This window comes from Gymnodraco acuticeps, unplaced genomic scaffold (assembly GCF_902827175.1).
Source record: "Gymnodraco acuticeps unplaced genomic scaffold, fGymAcu1.1, whole genome shotgun sequence".
Lineage (NCBI taxonomy): Eukaryota > Metazoa > Chordata > Actinopteri > Perciformes > Bathydraconidae > Gymnodraco > Gymnodraco acuticeps.
In genome coordinates this window covers 2,121,360-2,140,615 of record NW_022992150.1, presented here as the reverse complement: position 1 = coordinate 2,140,615, position 19,256 = coordinate 2,121,360, and the positions used below count along the sequence as shown (strand labels likewise).

Genomic DNA, 19,256 nt, shown 5'->3' with positions numbered 1-19,256 from the left:
GGTTAATAAATACTATGTAATCCATGTTTAAAAAGTTATTTAGGTTTATAAATGGCTTCTGGTCCATGGTTTAACAATATCTTAAAGGTGTACACATTTTACACAAAAAAAAAAAGAATTACAAATGAATAATATGTTTTACAAATAAACTGTAAATAAGCTAATGTAAACTAATGTTATTAAAATAATGATTGCCACACATCAGCTATGATACAGTATATCATTTATGTTATATTACACAAATGTATAATAAAGTTGAAATAACTATAAATGCACCATTCATTAATAGTGGTTATTCTCAACTCCTAACTTTGGGGGAAATGTGCAGAATTTACCATTATGGTTGGATGATCGATCTGGCACATTGTAACGTTTTTCTGTTATGCTCACAGCTGAACCCGGCCGAGCGAGGGGATTCTGTCTTCTTCTCCTGCCACGCCATCAACTCCTATGGAGAGGGTCGAGGGCTCATCCAACTCACTGTGCAAGGTATTTCCACCACATACTCGCCTGAAGACGTACTGAACATTAGGCTTTATAACGCAGTTCATGTATAACATTTTGGAATCAGATCTCCAGTGAAATACTGCAGGTGAAGAGCACTCACCTCCTCTGTCTCTCACACAGAACCACCAGACCCCCCTGAACTGGAGGTGAGGGAGGTGAAGGACAGGAGCATGAACCTGCGCTGGATCCAAAGGTTCGATGGAAACAGCATCATCACCAGCTATGACATCGAGTACAAGAACAAGTCAGGTTGGTATTCCTAATTCAAATTGTTTGTCAAATGTCTTTAAGATACATTTGCTTACATCTCAAATCTTGTTTGTATTTCATAGATACCTGGGATCACATGTACACAACCAGGAACATCTCCCCCACCAACAACCAGGCCAACATCGTGGAGCTGCACCCGGCCTGCGTTTACAGCATCCGCATGTACTCCTACAACAAGATAGGCCGCAGCCTCCCCAGCAAAGAGCTCACCATCAGTACTGAGGAAGCACGTGAGTGATTGTTTTCGTTGTCTAGAAATAACTCTTTCTCTATGTGTGCCTAACATTTATTTCTGTATGGAGGAGCGATAGGAATATTCATAGTAACACTTTATTTGACATCTTCCATTAACAGCTCCTGATGGGCCGCCGATGGAAGTCATCCTCACACCGATGACATCCCAGAGCATACGTGTTACATGGAGGGTAAAGTCACTGCTATACATGTTATTATACACAGAGAACCCATACACCACCTGTCTGCACCTCGCTTCATTTAAATGTTAACCCTTGTGCCTTCTGATTTGTAAAGGGTTCTTCTTTGTTCAACCTCAGCTCCTTTAATAGGTAAATTATAAACTGAGTGAACAAAAAGCAAACACTCTTAAGTGTTAACAAGAACCCCTTAAGAAGCCCATAGCATAAAAGCATACATTATTGCATGTTGTATCAGACTTTCTATCTAGAATTTTACTTTTTACTATTTTGCACCAGATTATGCAATTTTTTTCATGTTTGAAAAGTGCAAGCCATTTACCTCGTATTCTATAATAATGATAATAATATTTGACATATCTCGCATTTAGTATACTGAATTAATTCGTTTTTCATTTATTTAGTTTGCCTTGTTTTATTTTTTTTAATAAAAAACTAGTGGCATTACGTGAACAAACAGACAATAATGACCAGGACTGAACTTGGTGAAAAGATTTAACTCAAAGAAAGTGAAAAAATATGATGTAAATAATAGGATATAATTGTTTTCATGCTGACAATTGTACTATTTTAAGACATCAGAACATGTTTTGATGTGTGCTGTTAATACTGGACATCTTACACTCACCAGTGATTTGAATGCAGCTAATCAGGGTTATAGTTTGACATGCACTTCATTGTTAACTTCTATTACTACGTTTGTTTCAGGCTCCGAAGAAGGAGTTGCAGAACGGGGTGATCCGAGGCTACCAGATCGGTTACAGAGAGAACGGTCCGGGCAGCAACGGCCAGTACAGCATCGTGGAGATGAAAGCTACGGGGGACAGTGAAGTGTACACCTTGGACAACCTGAAGAAGTATGCCCAGTACGGGGTAGTGGTCCAGGCCTTCAACAGGGCCGGGACAGGTCCATCCAGTACTGAGATCAACGCCACCACGCTGGAAGATGGTAAGAGGAGGGAGAAGGATGGAAAAAAACTACAGTAGATAGAAAGAAGAAGCTAAATTAGACACGACACGAGAGAAAGTGGAAGTATGTGAGGGTAAAACGCCTCAAATGTTAATTTGTCAAAAAGAATGGAAAACAAAGTAAAATGCAGCAACAGGATGACAGACAAATATGATATAGATTGAAATCACTGAAAAAGGGAAAGGTAAAACTGAATTTGCAGCACATCCCCCATTCTCCCTTTGTCTTTAATTAGCACCCTCATTAGGCTGGTAGAGAGCGAGAGAGGAATCAGGAACCCCATTTCTCTCTAAATGTCTGCCCACTCTGCCTCTCTCCTTCTTCCTCCTCATCCTCCCTCTGTCTATTTCACATCTTTTGATTTAATATATTTTTCAAACACTGCAGATAGAAATATATGTACCACTTCCTGTCTGTGTGGACAGTAATGATACACACAGTAATAATAATAATAATAGTGTCAGTGATTTTAGACGAACATAGATTTCCTTCAGATTGTATCCTCCACCTCTCAGCTCACCCTCATCTGCATTTAACCCCTTAAGGTGTGACGGTTTTTCTTTTCACGTACATTGCTCTCTCTCTTCCTCCCCTTCTCCGACCCCCTCCTCTCTGTGCTCTAAAAGCTAGCGCTGAACAAGGAGCCATTGAGATCTAATTTGAGCTTATTTGACTGATTTGTTTCAGCAGAGATTGCCTGTGGGTTGTTGGTGTTGAGTAGTCATTCTTTATATGTGCTTCAGCCGCCATGCTGGATCAGTCAGTTCTTCTTAGCAACAGCAAGGATATTTTAGTACAAATAAGTAGAAACAAGTAGAAATGGTTAAAACAGACTCACGACTGTTTTGTATATAAGGTATAAGCTAGTTTTATCCAGAATTTCACACAAATGCTGCCATAAGGTCTGTGTGTGTGAAAAAGTTTAAATAAAAAGAAGCTGCAATATTGTATGACTGAAAAATGTGGGAATTCCATTGTTGTTACAATCACAAAAACTGATGCATTACATTACTTAGCACATTCCGGACATAAATTGCTACAAATGTGAACTATTAATAATGAAATAAAATAATGTAATAATGTACTTTTAAACCCTGTATCTCTAACCCTCTCTCCCTTTCTCTCCAGTTCCCAGCGAGCCTCCTCAGAACGTGCGAGCCATCTCCGTGACGTCGGACGAGGCGGTGATCACGTGGTCAGAGCCTCCACGGCTGACGCTGCACGGTGTGCTGAAAGGCTACCGCGTTGTGTTTTGGTCCCTCTTCCCCGACGGAGGTGGGTGCTGTGGGGGCCAGGCCCAGTGGCCATTGCAGAGTAATTATCACCTATCTCATTCTAAATGTCACCAAAAATAAAAACCCCACCCTCCCACCCACCTGCCTCTGTGTCAGTGTCGTGCGTCACAACGTGGTAATGTGTGTCCACACCTTCCGCATAAAGCACTTCCTGTTCCTGTATGTCGTTGAATTTATTCCCAATTGTTTCAGTCCCAGTTGTTTTTAGCATCATCCATATTAAAGGGATGAGATTTCAGTTACAGTAGTGTGTGTGTGTGTGTGTGTTTTTGCTCCTTTTGTGTGTTAAACCTTGAGTCCTTAAAAAAGGTTTATATTCAACTAATTTGCAATAGAGAATATGTTTTGGGCATATGACGATAAAGCGCAACAAAACGCATAACAAATACCTTTCCATGGTTATGGTCAGGCTTCTGAAACACTAAGGTTAGGGAATAATTGTGTGTTGACTTTTTCATTATTTAACCAAAACCTTAATCTTTTCTTAACCACAAACAAATTACGCAAAACACAGCCTGCAAATCTGACACTTTAACTGCTTTAATGTTTTAAACTTTAAACAGCCACTAATCTACCCTTCATATCTTCGCTGAAACTGCTGCTTTGTAATCCAGGCAGTCCTCATATTTTCTCCAAAACATATTTAGCAAAGCAAGTTGGTAGAATATAAATACATTTTGTAGAAGATGGAGTTAGTTATCGTTCCATCAGATAACCTTCCTGTTCTCATCCCGTCCTCAGAATGGGGGGAGATGCAGAACATCACCACCACACGGGAACAGGTGGAGCTGCGAGGGCTCGAGAAGTTCACCAACTACAGCGTCCAGGTGCTGGCCTACACACAGGCGGGGGACGGGGTCCGCAGCAACGTCCTGTACATCCAGACCCGCGAGGACCGTGAGTACTCACAGAAGTAGAAACTATAAAGAAAATGTCAGCCTTTAACTTGTTTTTAAATATATTTTAGTGTGGAAAAAATGCTGAAGGTATGCATGCGCAGAATATGGGGTGAGGGTAAGGAGGGGTGGGAGATAGGAGGGGGATATATAAAAAAGAGTGCTGGGCTGTATCTCAAACCCATGACAAAAGCTCATTTATGCTGCGAAGCTCCATTAGTGGTGCTAATGAGAATTAAGAGGCTTTGGGTCTCGGCTCAGGACTGAGGGGGGGCAGGCGGTAGAGGGGGGGAGAGGGGGGGTGCCCCCTCGGAGCATATACCATGCAGGAGTCAGCCATCAGCCCGGGCCCCGCATCCTCTCCACCAGCCTCTTGCCATAGGCAGAGGGATTAACTCCTCTTGGATTAGAGAGAATTAATGTTCTGTTTACACCATTGGAGGCGGGATTACAGACGGATCCATGTCTCTTTATAAAGGAGGGGGAGGAGGAGGGGCCTCAGGGTGGAAGATGGAAAGATAGAAAGGTGATCACACGGGCTGAAAAAAAAAAATGAATAAGCCATCCTCCAAAAAAAAAAAAGATAATAGAAATGTCAAAGCCGAGGATTTCATTTTCTCAGCCAATTTAAATTAGACTGCAGCGCTCTCTGGTATTTAGCTGAGCGTTTCCTCCCTTTCCTGTGACACACCCTCCTCTGATTGGCCCAGCAGTGAATTATGTATTCATGTAGTTGGGGATTTTTGCTCAGCATCATCGTGCCTCGCTCCCTCGTTATCACCGGGCCGTGCAGGCTGTGTGTCTGTCTGGAGGCCTGGGCAGATTTTGGGCACCAGATGGGACTTAACTCTCCCCCCTCCCACTGCCACTCCTACTTTGACATAGAGGTCCAGATATGATAATGATGACTGCCTACCCTGCCCCTGCCCCTCCCCACCACCACCACCACCACCACCACCACCACCACCACCACCACCACCACCACCACCACCACCACCACCATCATCACTCCCCCAGGAGCTGCACCTATCACTCTTGCCATTCTCTCCTCCACGCCTCCCTCTTTTAAAACCTCCCTCACTACATCTTGTCTGTTTTTGTTTTCATCCCTTTTATCTCATGTAAGGTGCAAGATAAAGGAGTCCTGTGAATGACCCGGGGCCTCACGTGTAAGAAAAGAGGGATAGGGGGTTGAATTTACAGAGTTTTGACGTCGCTTCTTTAGGCCCCAGATGAGGCCCACTGTCAAGTGAAAGTCATATTTATGGAGGTGGGTGAATAGTCCTCTCACTGAGAACCAAATAGTGTAAAGCCAATGCGACAAAGGCCTCATTGTTCACCTTCAACAGTATCCAGCGTCCCGATGTGTCTTTCTTCATCCGTTTTAAACCCTTCTTACGCCTTTAGACTGCAATGAGCGTATTAAGTGGTGTCCAGTGTCCAGCTTAAGTGGCTAGCGGAGGATCAGGCGCTAAGTGTCTAATCTGTTTGCGAGTTAAGAGAAAGCTGGGTGTCACAGAGTCAGAAGTGCTGACCAGTGTCTGAGCGAACATATGTCACCACCGTCCACCCAAAGGGAGTTCATCCAAGTCCTCCCAGAGCGGCTTAGTGCGGGATAAGACTAGCAATCTGCAAACAAGCCTGCTCACTTTAATGGGCACCCGACACAAAAACAGATGCATTTGCTGATGTTCCCTTATGTGTTCTCTACAGTTCCTGGTCCACCGGCGGGCATCAAGGCGGTCCCCTCCTCTCCGAACAGTGTGGTCGTGTCCTGGTTGCCGCCACTCAAACCAAACGGTGTTATCCGCAAGTACACCATCTACTGCTCCAGCCCGGGGTCTCTGCAGCCGGTGAGTCCTTCCTCTGTGGGCGTGTCTCGTAAGGGGCCACTCAAAAAAATGCTCCATGAGATTGAGAGGCTAGCAATCTGTGAACTTGATAAAAATCCACTAGTGGAAATTAATAATTTGTAACCACTTCTGTTAATTGGGCCTGTACGTGTGTGTGCGTGTATCTTTACGAGTATCTCCCTTTCACCGTGTTTGCACCATCGCTTTATTTCCTGCCCTCCCAGATGAACAGATGAGGTTGTCTTGGCAACGTGATGAGACGTAGATATGCAAATGAAGCGGAGAGCAAGCTCACACATGCACACTGCCGCATCAGAAACACACACACACACACACACACACAGACATCACATTTCAAAATGTTTCTATTTATACACGTGTGTGCGGCATTTCACTTGTGTTGAGATCTCATGCGCACACAAACACCCGCACTAACAAGAAGAGTGAAATCTGATATGAGGATAGAATCTCACTTTCTTATTATTCACAAATACTCCTCCCTCTCTGTGCATGAGTGCCATGTAAATGAGGACAGGCAGGGAGGAGAGCGGAAGGGAGGGAGGAGGGGGGGAGGAAGGAGGTTGAGAGAGAGGGAAAGAGAAACACCATTAGAGGTAGGGAGAGACTGGGGGGGGGGAATGGGAGGAAAACAGGGAGATGAGGGAGAGAGGGAAAGGAGGAGCAGAGGAGGGTATCAGTCACATCGAGATGAGAGTGCTTTTGTCCGTCTTTTCATTATCTCCCTGTATCACTCCCTGGATCACCACAACACCTCCGCTATGCTGGTGGAATGTTCGAACGCACCCCCTACACACACACACACACACACACACACACACACACACACACACACACACACACACACACACACACACACACACACACACACACACACACACACACACACACGCACACACACACACACACACATCCTCCCTCCCTCCTTCCTCCATCCTCTTCACTGAGCTAGACAGAGGGGGGTCGAGGGAGAGGGGGGAAAGCAAATGGTGAAGAAACTGAAGATGAGCACTGAGAGATGAACAGATTAAAGAGATAGAACAGAGGATCGACTTGAGAGAGAACCGTGTTTTTGCGAGCGTGTTGGCATGTGTGTGTTTTCGTGCCCGCAGGTGTGTGTGCGTGCGTGAATGTTTTCTCAAAGATGAGTTTGTAGGGAAAATATCTACAGGAACACATCATTTAATCCAGCACTGAGTCCTAAAATGACGGGGTTTTTTGTGTATGCGAGGTGAAATCATTTCATTTCTTTCCAATTCATTTAGACCAGTGGCGTGATCTGCTCTATTCTGTTTTGTTAAAAAAAAGGGGAAACCCAATAACCCATCTTAACACATTTTGTTATTTGTCAATGTATTTATGCTACAGTTTTTCGTCACAACTGTTACATTTAGATTACCATATTTATAAATACATTGTGGTTTTACATCTAAAACGTTAAAGAACATTGTCACTCACTTAAAACATTTAACTTGGGTGTCGAAGGTAAATAAATTCATCAATGAGTGAATCACTACAATCTAAATGACATTTCCATTTATCATCCTTTTAATCAATAGAGTCCATAGAGAGGTCATTCCAGGCTGAGAGCGGCCTCCGTCTCCATTCAGAGAACCTGCAGATACTGTGCACACAGCAGAAATACAAACATTTGACAAATTAAACATCGCAATGCTTAAATTAAATAAAGCAAAAGGGAATTACATACATTTCAGTTACACATAAAGTGTTTACAGTATATCAAAGACGGCTAAATCATTCTTAAACAAATACAAGGCTTGAAAGTTTTGATAATCTAAGACTTTAATATTATTTCATATATCTAATTAAACATAAATTAAACACTCAGAGATCTCACAGGCAAGGTAAAACGTCATTTATTTTTGGTTTATTGTGAACTGTAAACTAAAAAAATTAAATCTGATTATTTAATTTGTATTTGTTTCATAAAACATGAATTAAAATGAACCTGAAAGCTGTGAGAATGACTTATGGGCAGATGTTTCAATTATTTTTCTCTCTGTCTATTGGCGGATCGCAAGCCAATATATAAAAGAAAGAAGGACACTGGTGGAACAGATACAGCTACTACAGACACACACACACACACACACACACACACACACACACACACACACACACACACACACACACACACACACACACACACACACACATACCATGTATACATCACTTCAGGGGACATTACATTGACTTACATGCATTTCCTGGAGACTTATCCTAACCTTAACCATAACCAACACATGCCTAACCCTTACCCTTAACCTTACCCTAACCCTAACCCTAAACCTAACCAAGTCTTCACCCTAAAATTAATGATTCCCCTCATGGGGACCTCCAATTTGTCCCCATAAGGGAAGCCAGTCCCCACACGTGACTATGTAAACAGATTTAGGTCCCCACAAGTATAGTAATGCTAGACCACACACACACACACACACACACACACACACACACACACACACACACACACACACACACACACACACACACACACACACACACACACAGTAGCCCTTAGACAGGAAAGCACAGTTATTATAATGTGGGAGCATATAATGTACAAAACCAAACACCTTGAACATTGACAATTCTACTGCTACTACTTGCTATGTTTTCTAATGGGATGACACATTATCACAAAAAGGTTGATATTAAATGTGTCATACCCACTTGAAAAGGTTGAAAGTATAACCTGTAATGCATCTTTAAGCTGCTAGAGTTCCCAGTACAGGAGCTGCCCCCCTGCTGTCCTCTCCCTGTCTCATCATACTTCTCTAACATGATATTGCGTGCCCTCTGTCCCAGGCACCCAGCGAGTATGAGGCCAACCCGGAGATGCTCTTCTACCGCATCACGCACCTTACCCGCGGTAAACAATACCACATCTGGTCTGCAGCCGTGACAACCGCTGGCCGTGGCAACATCAGCTCAAAGGTCACAGTGGAGCCTGCTGGGAAAGGTGGGTCCTCCGGGCGAGCCTGTAGTGGAGGAGAAGGGTAAAGAGATCTCTGTAAAGGTTATGAGGCAGCGCGCTCTTAAGATGGCTATGAAACGGCAACATGATCTCCCGTTAACACAGATCACTTTCATCACTCGCGCTCCTCCTCGCACTCCGTCCCGCTCTCCGTTATTGATTGACAGCCGTATTATTGATTGAGTGGCGGCTGTGTTGCAAGAGACGCTGTTGTTAATTATGTGGTGATGAACAGGGCCTATCCAGTAAAATGACCCTTGGGGAGAGAGATAGCCGGAGAGAATCAATAGAGGGGAGGATCTATGAAGAAAAGATAGACTGACACTGAGAGGTCAGGGGAGGGGCTACGCTAAACCAGCTCTCTATTCCCTCAGCAGTGAGTTAAGGCCTTTAGGCAAACTGGGCCACTCATTCGGCGCTGACTGGCAGATACACATCAGAACGTACAAAGACGAACTTCTTGTTGAGACACTTGCTGAAGCACATTCTTTTAATGTATTGATTTTATTGTATTTTTATGTATTTTATTAGATCTATCACTTTCTGTGTGTCAAAGATTGATTATTTGTGTGTGTGTGTACAGTCCCGGGTAAGATCTTGTCCTTCGGCGGCACGGTGACCACACCCTGGATGAAGGAAGTGCGTCTTCCCTGTGGCTCCGTAGGAGAACCCGCCCCCACAATTAAATGGACCAAAGACAGGTCAGAGATCAACTTCTACCTCTTATATGTCAGTGCCATGACTCACCGAGAACTTTCCTCTGGGATGAGATCAATAACATCTGTATCTGTTTTGGCTCCTTCAGTGACGACACTGCCATCCCGGTGACGGCGGACAGTCAGCGGCAGATCCTATCCAACGGCACACTGGTGCTGCGTTCGGTCAAAGCGGAGGATTCTGGGTACTACACCTGCACGGCCACTAACACTCTGGGCTTTGACACCATCATAGTCAACCTGGTGGTGCAAGGTGAGGAGAGAGATGTGTTTAAGGGGAACTCCAGTGGAGGATGTGTTTGTTTAGTGGTGTTTCCGCTCTGTTGCTGAGTCTCTCTCTCTCTTTACTCCCAGTTCCTCCAGATCAGCCTCGCTTGACCGTCTCCACCACCTCCACCTCCTCCATCACCCTTGCTTGGATCCCTGGGGACAACGGGGGAAGCTCCATCAGAGGTGAGATTTTCTGTGAACAGAGGAACACCTGCCCTCCAACGAAAGATCTATCTGATTTTGTGACGGATATTTTTCAATGTGCTTCACCTTCGTTATATCATTTATACAAATGAGATAAAAAATAAGCGTTACTTTATTGATCCAAATTTGGGAAATGTTTTCATCACAGCAGCATGTTAAAAGTAATACATAAACACCTGCAAAATAGAAATATCTCAAAATAGAAAAGAAAAGCAGAACTAAGAAGTAAAATATTGTTGACAGTGAAAGATACAAATCTGTCAGAGGCCAAATTACAGCTAACAAAATGTTAAAGTAGGATATTATTTACATTTTAAAAGTAGGATATTATTTACATTTTAAAAGTAGGATATTGTTTACATAATTACATCAACACATTTATAATGCACATAACAGTGTAAACACTATTTCTAGGCATTAAGTAGACAAACTAAAAGTGATTGTAGCTGATGGTTGCCCCCTGGTGTCCAACAGATGCAGCAGCAGGGAGAATGCTCCACGTTTTAATTCCCTGAATGTGCAGTACTTGTTCTAAATGACTTGTGTTGGTGTTTCTGCAGGATTTGTGCTGCAGTACTCGGTGGACAACACGGAGGAGTGGAGGGACGTGTTCATCAGCTCCACGGAGCGCTCCTTCAGGCTGGACAACCTGCGCTGTGGAACCTGGTACAAGGTCAAGTTGGCCGCCAAGAACAGCGTGGGCTCAGGACGCATCAGTGAGATCATCGAGGCCAAGACACATGGAAGAGGTGAGGGGGGGTACGGAACGTGTTGAAGTCATGCATGAAGCAAGAGACCAGAGATATCAATCTGGGGACATCAAAAGGAATATAGTTGTATATTGCTGTTCAGTCCTGTTTAGTGTTTGTTTTAAAGGGGAACGCCACCTAAAATAGGAATTCCAATATTTTATTTCCATGGCCTAATACAGTCCAATCAAAATGTGTGAACATAAGAACAGAAAATGTGCTCATATACCGAGAAAAATCCCCTTGGATATTATTTTTCAATCTTTCCTAATTCTTTGTCAATTTAGCATTTAGCTCATTTGAGGTTTTAGCACTATAGTTTGTGGATTTGGGTGAGAGTAGTTCATGTTTGCTAATATTTTCCGACAATCCTATACTTAAGAAATAACATATATGAATTATGGAAATGGACTTAGTTCCACTTTAAAGCGTTGTGATTTGCCTTTAAGATGCTTTATGCCGATCATGAGCATATACACATGTGTCAGTCCAATAATAATCCTGTGGTTGCTCTTTTCCACCTACTTAATACTATTTAAATAAATACAAATAGCAGTATTTTTCCAGGTGTTCATGGAAATATCACAAATAAATTCAGATATATGATGTTGCCAGTTTCATTCTAACATGTGTATTTTCCTCTCTTGTGAACAGAACCGGTATTCAACAAGGACCAGCCGCTGCTCACACACATCAACTCCACCCACGCAGGGATCAACCTGCAGGGCTGGACCAGCGGCGGCTGCCCCATCACCGACATGATGCTGGACTTCAGACCCAAAGGCACCTGGGCGTGGCAGAGCCTCAAAGCCAACTCCACCTCTCAGCTGTTCCTCAGCGAGCTGCGTGAGGCCACCTGGTACGAGCTGAAGATGAAAGCCTGCAACAGCGCCGGCTGCGGAAACCAGAGCTCCCAGTTTGCCACCACCGACTACGACGGCAGTGAGTGTCCGACATATGTTTATTTTTCAGTGCCTCTCTCACTGAATGTTCTGTTCTAAAGGTTGTCTTCCTTTCTGCAGGTACAATCCCTCCCATTAGATCTGCTCGTGGAGAAGGGGATGACGTGAAGAAGCTGTTCTCCATCGGCTCTCCCGTCATCCTGGTCACTCTGGGCGTCGCTTTGCTTTTTATTATCCGCAAGAAACGCAAGGAGAAGAGGCTCAAACGACTTAGAGGTGAGAGGCAGGGAAAAGGAGTAGTTCAGACAGAGATCGGTGTTATTGTATGTAATGAAGTGTATCTTCACGGCCAAACAATCTCTAACTAATATCTTGTCTTCCTATAGATGCTAAGAGCCTTGCGGAGATGCTTATCAGGTAAGAGACCGTTTTTTTTTGGTGCTATTGTTAATGCCTGCTGTGAAGAGGAAGTCATATATCTTGTAGGCGCAACCCCAAAAATAATCTGACCAAATGTGTCTTTTCCATGTGTGTAGCAAGAACAATCGCAGTATAGACACTCCGGTGAAGGGCCCTCCTCAAGGGCCGAGGCTCCACATTGACATCCCACGTGTCCAGCTACTCATCGAGGACAAGGAAGGAATCAAACAAATAGGCATGTGGCAGCATCACAAACTTCTTCTAGCTTGTGTTAATTGTGTGTTTTTTTTTGTCTAACTGTTTATCTTCATGTTTTGCCTGCAACAGGAGAGGACAAGGCAGCAGTGCCTGTGACAGACACTGAGTTCAGCCAATCAGTGAATCCGCAGAACTTCTGCACAGGCGTGTCTCTGCACCACCAGGCCCTCATCCAGAACTCAGGGCCTTTGATCGACATGTCCGACATCCGCCCAGGCACGAGTGAGTTTGTATTTCTAAGCAAAAATGTGACGGTACACTAAATAAATAGAGCAGGTAAATCCAAAGAGAGCTTTATCTGCAAATATTGGGAATTGAATATAATGATGTATTCCTGATGCATTAATGCTATTAACTGCATGTAAATACGAAGCAAAATGGCTTTCTTTAACGTGACAAACGCAGCGTCTACAAACCTTTTTTATAAAGTTAGTTTGTAAACCGCCTATTAACACAGAGAAGACGGACACAAAAAACCAGAGTTGCTGCTGTGGATGTTTTTCACAGAGAGACAACACAAGTTTTTTGATGTACTTGAGGAAAAAAATTAGATAAACAAACATGTTCTTTGTTTTTGTTAATTAACGACAATCAGGAAGGGTTGGTTATTTCCGAGCTAAGTAATAATAAATCATCCATCTTTGCTCGCTGCATCTTAACCTTTCTTACCCTCAGGTGTGCATAAACTACAGGTTATGAAGTCATTTTTTTTATATATTTATGTGATGGAGGTTATCTTATCGGTATCGACCATGACAAAACTGGTAATTAGCTTTCAAATGAAATAAATCGATAATCTCTAACCCTAATCTCATATTGAATTCTACTTCATCCACTAGAGTCAGTAAAATCAGTATCTAGCTTTCTTCTCGCTCGATACATGGATACACAGTGTTTGTAACACCGAGCTGTCCTCTGATCCCCTCTCAGACCCCGTGTCCAGGAAGAGTATAAAGTCCGCCCACAGCTCCAGGAACAGATACTCCAGCCAATGGACGCTGAGCCGGCCGAGTCAGAGCCAATCGACGGCCTCCGCCCGAACTCTGACCTCCGACTGGCGGACCATGGGCTCTCACGGCATCACCGCCACGGAGAGCGACAGCTACAGCGCCAGCCTGTCGCAGGACACAGGTGGGTCATCACAGCCAGGAACCATCGCTCGACGACATTGATAACATTATTTTATACTAATGTCTTTTAAAAATAATGTATAGCAAATGGCAGTTCTTAGATAAAAATCTACTGAAAATATTTTAGTTCTCTATAAGAAAAATTCACTTTTCTAAATATTTTCTATTTAAATCATCCACGGCAAATCTATTCCACTAGTGATGTAATATACACCTATGTAGTATAAAAGAATATTTTAGAAAGGGTTTTCAAAGGGTGGTCTAATGTTAATCCATCCATCCAGCATCTTCAAATTACTAAATGAAAGACTGGAGAAAATATATTCCATCTTTAACCTCCCTAACTACACTGCACTGAAAAAAGGGGGAATAAATATCAGATAATAAAGTGACTATATACAAATAGTGTCATTGCAATAAGCATCAAAGTTACACATCAAAATAAACAAGGATATAGTTGCCCACTCACATAAATTCATAAACCATAAATGAATTCAACAGTTTCAGTTTCTCCAAAGGGTCTGTATCTGGTCATCCTACTTTTCTCAATACAAAATATCATAAGTAATGTTATTTTATCAGTCAAACAGAAATTGTGTCCACTTTAAATTAAATATTTGTTTTTTTAATACATTTACAATACGTATGTGTTCCAGATAAGGGTCGGAACAGCATGGTGTCCACAGAGAGCGCCTCCTCCACCTACGAGGAGCTGGCGCGGGCGTACGAGCACGCCAAGCTGGAGGAGCACCTGCAGCACGCCAAGTTCACCATCACCGAGTGCTTCATCTCCGACAGCTCGTCCGACCAGATGACCACCGGCACCAACGACCCCGCGGACAGCATGACCTCGCTCAGCACGCCGTCTGAACCCGGCATCTGTCGCTTCACCGCCTCGCCGCCCAAACCGCAGGACTACGACCGCCGGCAGAATGTGGCGGTGCCCATTCCCCACCGCGCTAATAAAAGTAAGTTCCAAAGGAGGCAGGAAAATCGGACTTTTCCTTGATCAGGCACAGTGAGGATACTCAATGTGGAGGCAGATTCTTGCTTCTACTACGTTTTATTTGGACCAGCCATACCCTGACACACACGACTGAGAGTAATGGGAAGCAAGAGACTAAATCCAAAGTAGGAAATATATAACTACAAATAATAAATACAATAGGGCTTGAATAGATATTTCTCCAAACAAATACAAATATGAAGTGGGGATTAACTAGAATCTGTGGGGAAAGGTATTACCTGTACACAGTTGACCAGGCCACCTAAAGCTACACAGAGAAGCAAGGAGTAACACTGATATTTAAAGTGTCTCTACTGTAGGCTATTTTTATTATATGTACAGCACTTTGGCTCGACCAAAAATTGTTTATAAATATGCTATATAAATAAAACTTGATTTGATTTGATTTCATATCACACGCAAAGGCTTGATTTCTTTTCACACATATTAAGAATCTACTTAAAACCAGCGAGACATGTGTTAGTACGATGGTTAGTATATCGGTATAAAAGCATGAATAAAGAAGAAAAGAAGAAACCAGTGATATTGTCTTCTTACAGCAGCTGTGGACAGTCAAAACGCACACGGAAAAAACACATACTAAAATAAAACTAAACAAAAATGTGAAAATAGTATATCTATAAACATATATATGCTTTGCACCTATGTATTTATATATGATCATAGATAATTTCACAGATGGTTGTTATAGAAACGACATTGCAATAGAAACATAAATAATAAAGTATTAATTCAAATAATTGCATATGATGCAAGCTTTAAAATGTTATAAATATATAAAATTATACAGGATGGTCGTGTTGTAGGTGTGGGGTGATGGTCACAGTGTTCATAATGTGACGCTCGTGTTAAACAGTCTGTCTGCTGTTAAGAAGGCCCTGCTGTGTGACACAGGAGCTGTTTCAGTCTGTAACTGCATTAAAACAGGAAACCATGAATGACTTTAATCTTAACCTCTCGCCTCTCTCAGGTGAATTCTGCAACCTCCCCCTCTACATGAAGACAGACCCATTCTTCCGTAAGCAAGGGGAGCTGCACGACCCCTGCCCAGTGGTGCCGCCGCGGGAAGCCTCCATCCGCAGCCTGACGCAGCGGGCGTACCACACCCAGGGCCGCCACAAGACTCTAGACCCCAGCAAGCAGCAGGTCCTGACACTGGGCCACTCCGGGCTGAGCAGCCTGGGGGCCAGCTCGGGCACCTCCACCCTCCCCCAGAGGACTCTCACCATGCCCAGCTCCAACACCGCGGCCACGGCCTCCACCTCCAGCACGAGCAGCAACTGCAACAAGGTGGGCGGCTCCAGAGACTCGCTGCTGGAGAGCAGCTCCTCCGCTCTGGGGAGACTGCAGAAACAGAGCGCGGGGGCGTACTCCAAGTCGTACACGCTGGTGTAGCCTCCGCCCCGCACAGACTCGCTGCCCCGCTGCTTCAGTCTGGCTCAGAAAGGGCATGCCACCATCTTTCTATAAAACCTGACTTACGGTGAACTGCCCAGCGGTCGCTCTGATTTTCCTCGGGACAGGTTCCTCCCAGACAGAGACCCAGATAACCCTACGTTAATGTTCACCTGGGACTCTTTAAAAGAATTACTAACTCCAACTAACAGATCCAGCCAGCTGGTGCTCGGCTCCGCCCGCAGGAGTAGCACAGCTAAAAAAAAAACAGGACGTGATTCTGTGGTCATTTGGATATAATGACTTTAATTGAGGAGCTGAAGCTCTTTGTTTATGATGATGAAGACTACGATAGCCAGTATGAAGCTGTGTGGCCATCCTGTCTCTCATGCACACACACATACTCCTCCATAGTTTCAGTATTATTGTCAATTTGCAGGACTTCCAGTTAAGTTCCCTATTCTTACTGTTTCTCTCACCCTCTGTGTGTCTCCTAAAGTCCCATAAAGCTATTGGCATATTTTCTCTTTACGGTGAATCCAAAAGAACAGATTCAGGTTCTCCTCCAGGAAAGATCTATCCCATAAACGCCCTGCACACGTCTCTCTCCAGCTGAACCGTGTCTCGCTTTTTAAACAAATCACGACAACCCAAATAAACCCGCCATAAGTTCTCACATCACAAATAGAGAATATTTGGTATTATAAAGAATTTACATATATATTTCTATGTAGGTATATTATTGACATTTAAATGAAATTATGACAAAGTATAAATTGTATGTACTACCATAGTGTAGTAGTATATACAGCAATTTAATGTTAATGTCAAATTTAAGAACGAGACAATCGCTCAATCATGGAATTTAAAGAAGAGACATTTAAAAAAGGTTGGACTAAAGAAAGGAAATTAAAGTATGTATACGGGGTGCTCTGTATGTTACTGTATGTAGAGCGCCTAAGAGAAGAGTGTTTCCTGTATGGATACAGAGCGGCCCTTTACAAGCCCAATGTTGAGAGGGGAAAATACTTTTTAAATTATATTTTAGTTTCAGTTTCTGAAAGGCAGGCTGGCTGGGTTAACCAAACACAACCCCCCTGGTTTAAACTCTGCTGTGTGTTTATGATGGAAACAATCATGTCATATTTAAAAGATCCATGAATGAGGTTTATGTTATTTACAGTATTAATGCTTCGGTGACCACTTCCCGCCTGCCTTGGTGACACTCAGCCGAACATCAGAAAGAATCCCAGTGATGATGTGAATGAAGTCAAAATAATATAATAATGAGCGATGTTATATGTCAGGGAGTTCCGCTTTGAAAAATGATATAATGTTCACACAATTGATATCTTTGTTGTTGCCCTGTCTGAAATACTGTACATGTCCCGCCTTCTTTATCCCCCCCCCTCCATTTTGTACATTCACACGTTACCTATTGGAATGTCTTTTTGAAGCATCTCCATGATAGCGTTTTGTGCTTTATATTTATTTATCCATTTTGCTTTGTTTGTTTGTTTATGGGACAGGGTGTGTGTTGGTTTTCATTCATCATATTTGTTTTTATTTTTATTTTAGTTTTTGGGTTTTTGTCAAATGTTTTGGTTCCAGAGGCCGAACAGTACTAAGGCCGGTGGGTAGATCCAAGTGAAATCAGGGACTTGTAGCTATTCGTCACACAAACTGCTGTTGTGTAAATACTTGACTGGAGTCGGTCCGCAAACCTGAAGCATTCTGACTCCTGTCCCCCCCCCCCCCCCGCTCAGATAAATTAAAGGTTAAAGTTCACCACCCTAAACATACTAGATCCATCATCTCCACCTGTCAGTGTTGTTTATAGATTAAGTCTTGTACATAAAACACAGTTTTGTATGAAGAGCTATTTTCGTCAGAATAAATCAGGGGACACATCAGGGTCGAATGCCCCACTTTCAAAATTGAAATAGTATCAAAAATAAAAATATTTTACTTCTGAAATGGGCACAAAAACAACATTTTTCTTTCCCTTTATGTTTTTGATACTAATTTGTTGGATTTTTATTCTTTTTTTAAAGGTTGTTTGATGTCGTCATTTGTCCTATTTACTTTTTTTATTCTCATTATTTTGTATTTTGTTCATCCTCAAAAAATCATTGCATGCTTGCTAAAAGGGAAAAATTGAAGGAAAAAACGTATGAAAAACAAAACAAACAAAAAAATAATGGTGAGAGTATCCCAAACATTTGTTTGAGTTGCTTGTTATAGCAATTGCTTGTGTTCAAAAGTACATTTTCTATGAAAAGAAAGCAAAAACTAAAAAGATCATTCTAACACCTTGTGCAATAAAGCTATCTTTCATACGTCACGGCTTCTGTCATTCTCAACAGGTTTGTTTGCATCTGAAATGTTTTTATTGGCATTTGTTTTTAATTAGCAGAGGCCCATGACATGAGATGGGGGAAGTGCTATACATGGAGAATACTATCTGCTGTTGATGCTCAGCTTAATAGTTACATTATATGAACATATACATAGATATCCAGTATGAAATTGGCCAAAGCATGATGAAAATGTGAATCCAATTAATGTAAATGTAACAATGGATAGTGTACATGTGTCATTTATACTGACTTTATTATTACAACATTAATGCCTCAATAACTGCCATGTCTTTAAAAACTCCACACCAACACTTTGTAACAAAGGCTTTCTGTTGTGTATTTTAAGTATCCGGCCAAAACTACACTTTCTCTGATGATTATGTTGTTTTGTTCAGACTCTGAAAAAGGCTTCTTCACATACACAGAAGTCCTTATACTGTTGCATTTGTTTTCCTAATGACAGGTAAGTTGGAAAATGCACCTTTAAACAATCTGCAGGTAAGTCCATACACTGTAGACACAGATTGTGTATTTACTGTGTGTAAGGTCCTGATGTGTACAAGTACAAATGGCTAAAGTGAAAC

At 42.6% G+C, this 19,256-nt stretch overlaps 1 protein-coding gene across 5 annotated transcripts in view; it reads left to right on the top strand.

Moving 5' to 3' along the window:
- Nucleotides 1-18,654, top strand: part of LOC117538492 (Down syndrome cell adhesion molecule-like protein 1 homolog) — a 47,384-nt gene extending 28,730 nt beyond the window's left edge. For 2 of the 5 annotated variants that reach the window (XM_034204235.1, XM_034204232.1), the window contains 21 exons: nucleotides 393-489; nucleotides 628-756; nucleotides 840-1,007; nucleotides 1,132-1,202; nucleotides 1,920-2,160; nucleotides 3,310-3,456; nucleotides 4,218-4,373; nucleotides 6,086-6,225; nucleotides 9,073-9,226; nucleotides 9,825-9,942; nucleotides 10,047-10,210; nucleotides 10,312-10,410; nucleotides 10,992-11,180; nucleotides 11,835-12,122; nucleotides 12,203-12,358; nucleotides 12,469-12,499; nucleotides 12,619-12,737; nucleotides 12,830-12,982; nucleotides 13,691-13,891; nucleotides 14,547-14,858; nucleotides 15,888-18,654. In XM_034204235.1, the coding sequence (XP_034060126.1) occupies nucleotides 393-489; nucleotides 628-756; nucleotides 840-1,007; nucleotides 1,132-1,202; nucleotides 1,920-2,160; nucleotides 3,310-3,456; nucleotides 4,218-4,373; nucleotides 6,086-6,225; nucleotides 9,073-9,226; nucleotides 9,825-9,942; nucleotides 10,047-10,210; nucleotides 10,312-10,410; nucleotides 10,992-11,180; nucleotides 11,835-12,122; nucleotides 12,203-12,358; nucleotides 12,469-12,499; nucleotides 12,619-12,737; nucleotides 12,830-12,982; nucleotides 13,691-13,891; nucleotides 14,547-14,858; nucleotides 15,888-16,312 (3,558 nt within the window). In that variant the 3' untranslated portion in view covers nucleotides 16,313-18,654. Of the gene's footprint in view, nucleotides 1-392; nucleotides 490-627; nucleotides 757-839; nucleotides 1,008-1,131; nucleotides 1,203-1,919; nucleotides 2,161-3,309; nucleotides 3,496-4,217; nucleotides 4,374-6,085; nucleotides 6,226-9,072; nucleotides 9,227-9,824; nucleotides 9,943-10,046; nucleotides 10,211-10,311; nucleotides 10,411-10,991; nucleotides 11,181-11,834; nucleotides 12,123-12,202; nucleotides 12,359-12,468; nucleotides 12,500-12,618; nucleotides 12,738-12,829; nucleotides 12,983-13,690; nucleotides 13,892-14,546; nucleotides 14,859-15,887 lie in introns of all 5 variants that reach the window. The other 3 variants (XM_034204233.1, XM_034204236.1, XM_034204234.1) reach the window with 2 other exon arrangements.
- Nucleotides 18,655-19,256: the final 602 nt, after the last annotated feature.